We start from the raw sequence: 9171 nt of genomic DNA, 5'->3' as shown, positions 1-9171 counted from the left end.
TTTGTTACTTTTTGAAGATTTATATTTAAATTGTGTATGTGTGTGTGTTTGTGCGCAGGTGTCTGGAGAAGCCAGAGTTTGTGAAGTGCCCTGGAGCTGCAGTCTAAAGGCATTTGTGAGCTACCCAACAGGGGCGCTGGTACCCAAACTCTGGTACTCTGCAAGAGCAATATGCCCTCTTAGCCACTGAGCCATTATTATAACCCCGTTATTTATTTTAACTGTGATTATTGTCCATTCATGAATCCCTGTAAAAGTTTTGTCCAAAATTTTGATTGCTTAATCGTAGATGCGACACTCTATTACTTTCGTCATATTTTACTTATTAGAAGTGAGTTTGTAAGTCTTTGACTTGAGTGTTCTATACTTTCCCAATGCGCAGACGAAAAGCCGGGAAAGTAAAGGGCCCATCCAGAGAAAGCCCGCCAAACCCAGACGCCTTGGCGGTGATGTAACTTCCGCCCCTGCACGCTTCCTCGGGTGTCCCCTCGTCCTGGCCTGTCCGTTTCCGGCATTTCAATAAAGCTCCCTTCGGCTCGGAGAAGCCGTGCTCTTCCGGGAAAATGGCGACTCCCGCTCGCGCTCCAGAGTCGCCGCCGGCCGCGGAGCCAGCGCCCGCCGTGGGCCCTGCCGGGGAGCCCTGCCCGCCGCGCCAGCCGCAGCCCGTGCGCAATGTTCTCGCTGCCCCGCGGCTTCGAGCCCCCAGCTCCCGAGGACTTGGGGCGGCAGAGTTCGGCGGAGCTGCGGGAGAGGTTGAGGCGCCAGGAGAGACTTTTGCGCAACGAGTAAGCGGTGGCCCTGGGGTCGCGGTTGCGGGGGATCGGGATCAGGGAACAGGCTCTCGGGGATCGGGATCCGGGGACTTGGTCTCCCGCCCCGCCCCTCCCCGCGGCCTGGCGCGCGAAGGTGACCTTGCGTGGCCAGGCCTCCCGTGCCAGGCCCGTCCTGTGCGCGGGCATGGCTCCATGCTTCCCGGCCCTCACTCGGCAGCCGCGCCTGTTTGATTTCATGTTCGCACTACAGCTTTGAACGAGCTCGGGTACCAAAGCCTCTTGATCGGAACGTGAGGGATTCCCTTTTCTCTATCTGAAGCCCCACTCTTTCCCCAACCATAGGAGATTTGGAGAGCGGGCTGGAAAGTTTGGTTCATGCGTAGTAGGGAGAAGATGGTAGCTGATTGCCCTAAAGGCAGCTTTGTTTAGGAACAGGATTGAAGGAAGACGCCAAAAGGATATTTTCTGAGAGATTATTTTTCAGCAAGGAGGGAAAAATGGACCATGAAGGCAATCGAGGGATTGGGAGAACTGGTGTAATAATTTGGAGACAAATATATATTAATAGTTAACAGGTGGTTGAAGTTTCTGGGGAGCAACAAAGAATAATGGGAAAATTGAGAGAGAGGAATGGATTTTAGGTTAATTTTTTTATTTAGGGCGTATTCAGTTGAGGGAGTAATTGCAGGCATTTAGTTAATTAAAAGCCAGCCGATTAACACCCAGAGGAATGAGTATTAGGCTCAAGAGAGAGAAGGCTGGAAAAAAAAACCCGAGAGGAACTCAGTTGCAGAGAGGCATTAATACTGTTGAAAACGTGGGAATAAATGTATCAGGAAAAATAGAGGACCTAAGGTTTAGTTCCCTTCTCCTGTTTGTTATATAACCAAGGAAAAGAACCAGAAAGGGAATTTTTGTCACTGAGGGAAAGGAGCCAATGACCATGTGGCAGGAGGGGTTCCTACTAGAAACAGATAGGTATTTTGACTTTTCCAGATTGGGTTGTTAATTTTAGCAGTGAATTAACCTTCTGGTCTTGGAACATTTTTATATTCTTTAAGAGTTATTTGGCATCTCAAAGAACTCCTGTTTATATATGCTGAGTCTAGAAATATTACCACTTTGCCAGAAGCAACTGAGAATTCTTTCAAACACAGAACCACAGAAGCAAGTCCATCTTCCTTTGTAAGACAGTGAAGTTATCCCGTTATGTAATCTCTGGCATTCCTTACTTCATTGGGGTTCAGAGACCATGGTTTAAAACCCACTGGTCCTTAGCATACATTTACTGCACAGGCTAAGCATCTCTTTGTTTTCCTAAGTGCTTAAGACCATTTATATTTTTAGGAGGCTTGGAATGTATGGGTAGAGTTAAGACCCCAACTTAAATATAAGTTTCAATTGTGTCTTACACATGGCTTGAAGGTAATATTGTACCATGTTCCTTATAACTTGGGGGTTTTTTTGGGCAGGGGTTCAAGACAGGGTTTCTCTGTGTAGCCCTGGCTGTCCTGGAACTCACTTTGTAGACCAGGCTGGCCTTGAACTCAGAAATCCGCCTGCCTCTGCCTCCCAAGTGCTGGGACTAAAGGCATGCGCCACCACGCCCTGCTCATAGCTTGGGTTTTGACTACAACTCATCATCCTGTGGTCAGGTCAGGTGTGAAACTTTCCACCCTGAGAGAATTTCCTATTCAAAGCACTCCCTTGGGGGAGGGGTTAGAATCATTTTACATGTTTGGTTATTGTCTTAAGCCAGATTTTTTTTAAAAATCAAAAAAAAATTTTTTAAAAAACTTTTAAGAGCCAGCTTTTCTTTGATTCCATTTTGCCTTTTAAATACTGTGTTCCCATGTTTAAAAACATGCCTGTAATATGTATATGCTGCTTTCTTTTTTTCCACTCCACAGAAAATTCATTTGCAAATTGCCCGACAAAGGTAAAAAGATCTCAGACACCGTTGCCAAACTGAAAGCTGCCATTTCAGAACGTGAAGAGGTTAGAGGGAGAAGTGAACTGTTTCATCCTGTTAGTGTAGACTGTAAGCTAAGGCAAAAAGCAGCCACAAGAGTTGACACCGATGTAGACAAGGCCCAGAGTTCTGACCTGATGTTTGATACTTCATCATTAGTTCCTGAATGTTCCTCAATAGACATTACGTCATCTAAATCAACCTCAGAAACACAGGGACCTGCACACCTCACTCACAGAGGCAATGAAGACACTTTGGAGGCTGGCTACACAGTAAACAGCAGCCCAGCTGCCCACATCCAAGCCCGGGTGCCCTCATCCGAAGTTAAGGAGCATCTCCCCCAGGACTCTGTTTCAAGTCAAGAGGAAGAGATCTCCAGCAGCATCGACAGTCTCTTCATCAGAAAATTGCAAAAAATCACAATTGCAGACCAGAGTGAACCCTCAGGAGAAAACACCAGCACTGAGAACTTTCCAGAACTGCAGAGTGAGACCCCTAAGAAGCCTCATTACATGAAAGTGCTAGAAATGCGAGCCAGAAACCCAGTGGCCCCTCCTCATAAGTTTAAGACCAATGTGTAAGTGTCACTGGAACAGGCTTGTCATAAGAATGAATGTGTGTGGAGCTCAGAAAGAGTTCAAAGTGTCATACTAGTTGAGGGGATGTCATGTGAGGAGCATGTGGGTCGGAGTGGCCATACTGTCTGTGAAAGTAGACCAGAGGGGCTAGAATGGAGAACTGCTTTTGGAAAAAAAATGCTAGTTTTGAAGGCAAGTTATTGGAAGGGTTTTAAATAGCAGATGGGGAGTCTTGTGTTTCAAGACACTTAGACAATATTTCATAATAAACACAGAGTGGGAGGGCAGATGTACCATGACTTCTTTCAGTACCATTTTTACCATTTGTGCAGCTCCCCTCTCAGTTGCTGTGTAAGCCAAGAGAAGCAATTGCAGGAGCTAATGGGAAAAAAATAAAACAAAACTGTGCTCATTATAAGTAGGCAACAGAGCTGAGGGACACAGTGACGTAAAGAGTGTGTTCCTTAAAGAGATTGGGATCTCGAGCACTCAGGGTTTACAAACGTGGAAGAAATTTTAAACTAAATGATAGCAATTTTTCAGGGAAAGGAGGTTAAAAGGATTTTTTTTTTTCCCTAAAAAATAAAACTAAACATAGATTTGGGGAGATGGGGGGCGGGGGTGGGGCCTGGGAATCTTGCTTTGAGTGCTTTGCTGTAGTGTTTCTGAGGTCACCAGAACAACTAAAACTTTGAGGAGAGAAGAATCGCATTTGTAGCAATTTAGTGCTGGGTAACTGCCCATCTTCACATAGAGCCCGGGTGACTCAAGAGAGGGAGCATGGGTGTTCCTTCTAAGGAATGCTGACAGTGTCAGAAGACCCACATCGTGTTTGTTGTCACAGAGACTTAAACCTAATCCACTGACTATTGATGTTTTAACTTTAAATGGTTTCTTCTATTTAGAAACCAAGTCATAACACATTAATTTTTTAGCTAGAAAAGTGACCTTTGGTGAAGGCATCTGGATGAAGGGGTCTCATCTTCTGGTGTCTGTCTCACTTCTAGGAGGTTGCATTAAAAAACTAGGAGTGTCAGAAAAAGTAAGGTGGCCTGGTCACAGTCATGTGTCCAGGAACCGGGAAGGTGAGGGATGAGCAGCAAGGACCACCAGGATTAGTAGGAAGTTTGAGAGAAAGAGAAGAGACCTGGAGAGGCTGCAGGAGACACTGCAGTGGCATTGACTTGTGGTGGTTTGAGCACACAGTGAGGAAAGAGTGTGCTAGCAGAGTCTCAATCCCTTTCACAGGGGGTGTACATCACATTCTGCATATCCGATACATTATGATTCATATAACAGTTGCAAAGTTGCAGTTACAAAGTAGCAAAAAAAATGACTATAGTTGGGGTCACCCCAACACAAGGAACTATATTAAAGGGTCACAGCATTAGGAAGGTTGAGTGAATGAAATGAATATAAGGTGTGAGGAAGAAAGAAAGTCAGGTTTGTATCTGTATATATACCCACTGTCTGCAGCAAGTACGGGCAGCCTGCTTTATGTTAACCTTGCAGAAGCAGTAGAATCCTGGGTTACCAGGGTTAAAGACCAACATTGTGCTTGTGCATGGGTTAAGCCTGCTTTTCCTTTTTTTCAGGTTACCCACACAACAGAGTGACTCACCAAGTCATTGTCAGAGGGGCCAATCTCCTCCTTCCTCAGAAGAGCAGCGACGCAGGGCTAGGCAGCATCTTGATGATATCACAGCAGCGCGCCTCCTTCCGCTCCACCACCTGCCTGCACAGCTGCTTTCCATAGAAGAGTCGCTGGCCCTGCAGAGGGAGCAGAAGCAGAATTATGAGGTAATTCTAGAGTCTTGGGTTTTTCTTGCCTGTGTGTTGACTGCTGCTTTAGGAATCAGAATTTACTTTGACTGAAGAGGGATTATATTCTAGACATGTGGTTGGCTGAGGCCATTAGCTCTTAGACATATGCCACTAGTTTTCAGCCACAAGGTTGCTGGAACTACAAGAAATCTCAGTGATTTACCAGAAGGCCAGGGGAGAGAATTGGAGTGATGGGGATCAGGCAGCTGCTGCTTGGGACAGCATGTGCTTCTCTCCCACGTGCGGCTCCTTGGTGGTAAGACCTCACTCAGGGACCTGCGTAGAGACATAGAGACAGTTCCCAGTCCATCTCCTTCAGAGCAGGGGCCAACACAGAAGGACAAGAGGTCCTGCTGGGTTACCAGCTGCCGAGAAGGAGCTTGAGACCATAATTCATGGCCCTGTGAATAGAGGCCCCTCCTACTTTGGGTCTTAATCAGTTGTATATAGCACTGTTTTGCCTAGAATTTATTTATTTATTTTTAATGTATATTGACCTTTAGTCCTAGCACTTTAATTGTAGCAGTTGGGAGTCTATGTAGCAAGTTCTAGGCCAGCCAGAGTTATAGATGGTGAGACCCTGTCTATAATAAAGTTTGTGCTCAGATTAGCAGGATGGGAGAAGTAAGTGTGGGGAGAATTGGAAGGATTAGTTATCTTAGATTGGAACACCGAGTTTCTGGGAAAACAGTACCCCCTTTCCTGAGCAGCTGGACTTTAGTCAGGTGCCTTCATCTGACAAAGTCAAACTATCTCTGACTCCACCTTGGCTTTTCCCTAGCATTCAGCTTGCTGGGACTGATAGCTCTATGGCCTGTTGTGTTTCTTCCTCCCAGTACGTTAGTCCCTTAAAATTAGCATCAGATCCAAGTGCTGTGCCAGAGGAATGACCTGTGAGTTGTCTCTGGACTTTTTTTCCCCCCTCCTTTTTCGAGACAGGGTTTCTCTGTAGCCTTGGGTGTCCTGGAACTCACTCTGTAGACCAGGCTGGCCTCAGAAAATCCACCTGCCTCTGCCTCCCAAGTGCTGGGATTAAAGGTGTGCACCACCACAGCCCAATGACTTAAAAAAAAAAAATACCTCTTGAAACATTTTTAGGTTCAACCCTCAGCTTGAATTGTGTTGCCTTGACAGAATAGTAATTATGATACCAATTATGCCTACCCATATATCGTGGGCAGAGAGGAAGGACCTGCTATGGGTGGTACAGAAGGTGAATCAGATGAGCTGTGTAGCCTGCCAGCAGTTGGAGTAAAGTCTTGTGTGTGGAAAAGTCCACTGCACATCTGAATTTACTTGGACCTTTTCAAGTATAAATTTCTATAAGACTTCAGCATGCAGCATTAATGTTTTGGCTCTTTTTGTGCCATTTTGGTGTGTCCTTCAAATCTAGAAAACATGATTTAGTCTAGAGAAGAAAGTCTTGTCAGTGGAAGATGTCAGCACCACATTGGTGATTTCTTTTTTTTTTTTTTTTTTTTTTTTTTTTTTTTTTTTTTTAATTTAATGTAAGTACACTGTAGCTGTCTTCAGACACACCAGAAGAGGGCATCAGATCTCATTTTGGGTGGTTGTGAGCCACCATGTGGTTGCTGGGATTTGAACTTCGGACCTTCGGAAGAGCAGTCGGGTGCTCTTACCCACTGAGCCATCTCGCCAGCCCACATTGGTGATTTCTAACAAAGGCAGGTGGTTCACTGCATACGCCACACTTCGTGTGTCTACTAATGGCTGCTGTAGTGCCAAGCTGGTTTCTCAGTTTCTTGTGTGGAGGTAAGCTGTTTTAATTGCAGCTGGGAACTGCAGCAGGCAGACAGCTCTCGGAAACATTGCCCCATGTCTTGACAGGACACTAATGTCAGCTTCTTGTGTTGCCAGAGAGAGGGTGGGAGTCAATGTTCCTTTATTTCCGGTCCTGCCACATATCTAAGGGGAGCTGTGGATGTGTAACTTGGCCTTTGTGTTTGTTTTAAAGGAGATGCAGGCAAAGCTCGCAGCACAGAAACTGGCCGAGAGACTGAATATTAAAATGCAGAGCTACAATCCAGAAGGGGAGTCTTCAGGGAGATACCGAGAAGTGAGGGACGAAGCCGATGCCCAGTCCTCGGATGAGTGCTAAAGTCAGGGCTGGGAGACCCCGAGAGCTGGCTGCAGAGCTCTCATTGGCTCATCCAACTTCCTAACAAGTATCAAGACCAGCGTCAGACCTTGTTAAGGGACAGCAGGTTTTTAAGTTACACAAAGGTAGCTACAAAGTCAGAACCCAGTTTGTCTTTCAGAAGACGCTCTTCACAGCTTGCACAGTTTAATATGTGAACCTTGTATTTGGCCGTATTGTGTTACAGTTTTGCAGTATGTTGTGCATTGGTCTGATATTTTAGTGTGAGTAGAGCACATGTTTTCTTTACGATAACTGCATTTTCCTTATCTGTACTCTTATCAGATAGCGCTGCTTACACCCTTTCTGGTGAAATACTTTGTTACCCCAGGCACCTAACGTGAATTGGGAAGGCCTGGTTCCCTCGCTCAAGAAATGAAGGGAGCAGTGTAAAGAATGGTCCGCATGTGTGCATGGCCATGCTCCTGAGTTGCAGGATGTGAAACACTGTGGAAGACACTCGGAAATGTTACAGCAAGTGCATTGGCTGCTCCTGTCTCTCTGGGTGACTGCTGTCTTCCTAGGATGAGGACAAGGAGCACTATGAAGAGGTGCTGGGCAGGGGAGGGTCTTCTGAGCTGGTGTGGGGAGCTGCTCCTGGCCTCCCTTGGCTTGAACTCATTGCTGTCTCGGATGATAGGTCCCTGTACAGGGTGTTCACGTTTGGTAAGGAAACCGATGTTTTTCTAAGAGTTACAGTTGACTTGTCAGTATATTGCTCTTTTCATTTTTAAACCCAAAGAGGTGTTTATAGGCTGCAGAAACTTCAGTCATGTATGTACACATTTGTGTTGTTTAAAATGATTATATGATTGTTTTGAGCAAAGATAACAGTATGTTATCAAAAAGCCTTTGTCTATTACGTGGAACTTGTAAAGGAGAAATAAAATATCAATCAAAGCAGCTCCCCGAGCTCATGGCGATGTGTTCTTGGTACTTGTTTGAGTTTCAGTGTCCGTACATGAAGTTGGACTGAAAACACATTTAGATTAGACACATACTGGGGAGGGCTTGATTCCATAGTGGATGCTTCTAGCTGTCAGCACTTTCCACATCTCTCCCACGAAGAAAAGGGGGACATACTGTTGCTGTAAGAACAGTATGTAACCTGTGGTTTTAAAACTACTAATAGGTGATTTCAAAACACATTGTTTTATACTCCTTATCTGGAATGAACTAGTGCTTCTGGAAGGCTGTAAAGGAGAGACCACACTCAAGCATGCAGTCGCAGTCAGTCCCCCTTGAGCTGACCACTGAGTCTGTCAGTAGTCGAGTGTACTCTGATCTGCTTTCTATGTAGCCATTTTATATGTATTCTCAGTTTGCTTCATGTTTTGCAAACATTTCCTGTGTTAAATGTTTTATATATGAACCATCTCAACCACAATATGCATTTTATGGCTGCTCTATAGTTTTGTGTATATGTCTGTGAGAGTATACACATATAAGTGCAGGTGCCTGTGGAAGCCAGAAGAGGACATCCTCTCTCCTGACTGTGGCAATGGCTCCTGAGTCCTTTTTCATTATTTACCATATAAGTCCATTTTGACTTCTACAAAGATTCAGTTATTCTCTCCTGTGCCCTGTGCCTTTCTTTCACTCAACATTGTTCAGGAACTTCATGTCCTGTGGTGAGGTTGACTAGTATGTCTTGTGCTGTTTCTTCTGTGATTGACATTTCAGTTTGGGATGAAAGCAGCGAGACAGTCTCTCTGTATAAGATGTAGTTCAGGAGCGGACTTGCTGGGCTACAGTGTCTACCCGTCTGTAGCTTTTTATACCCCATCAACCTCTTGAGAGAATTCCATTTGCCCATATTTGGCATTGCCAGACTATAGGCTATTTAAATATTCCTTGTGGCTGTAC

The 9171-nt window shown here is 45.3% G+C and overlaps 1 protein-coding gene across 1 annotated transcript; it reads left to right on the top strand.

Annotated features, from left to right (window-relative positions):
• The first annotated feature begins 491 nt into the window (after positions 1 to 491).
• Polr2m (RNA polymerase II subunit M) lies at positions 492 to 8210 on the top strand. Its single transcript, XM_021171899.2, has 4 exons — positions 492 to 785; positions 2684 to 3322; positions 4919 to 5123; positions 7123 to 8210. The coding sequence occupies exons 1-4, from the start codon at positions 673 to 675 to the stop codon at positions 7264 to 7266; spliced, it is 1101 nt and encodes a 366-aa protein (XP_021027558.1). The 5' UTR covers positions 492 to 672; the 3' UTR covers positions 7267 to 8210.
• Positions 8211 to 9171: the final 961 nt, after the last annotated feature.

This window comes from Mus caroli, chromosome 9 (assembly GCF_900094665.2).
Source record: "Mus caroli chromosome 9, CAROLI_EIJ_v1.1, whole genome shotgun sequence".
NCBI classification, from domain to species: Eukaryota; Metazoa; Chordata; class Mammalia; order Rodentia; family Muridae; genus Mus; species Mus caroli.
The sequence above is the reverse complement of the archived record's forward strand: the minus strand, read 5'-3'. Positions and strand labels throughout refer to the sequence as shown.

Bases quoted from the DNA above. Each gene is read 5' to 3' on its own strand.
- Polr2m (XM_021171899.2), top strand. From the start codon at position 673: ATGTTCTCGCTGCCCCGCGGCTTCGAGCCCCCAGCTCCCGAGGACTTG. The intron at 3,323-4,918 runs GTAAGTGTCACT...CCTTTTTTTCAG, and splicing joins CATAAGTTTAAGACCAATGT to GTTACCCACACAACAGAGTG. The intron at 5,124-7,122 runs GTAATTCTAGAG...TTTGTTTTAAAG, and splicing joins AGCAGAAGCAGAATTATGAG to GAGATGCAGGCAAAGCTCGC.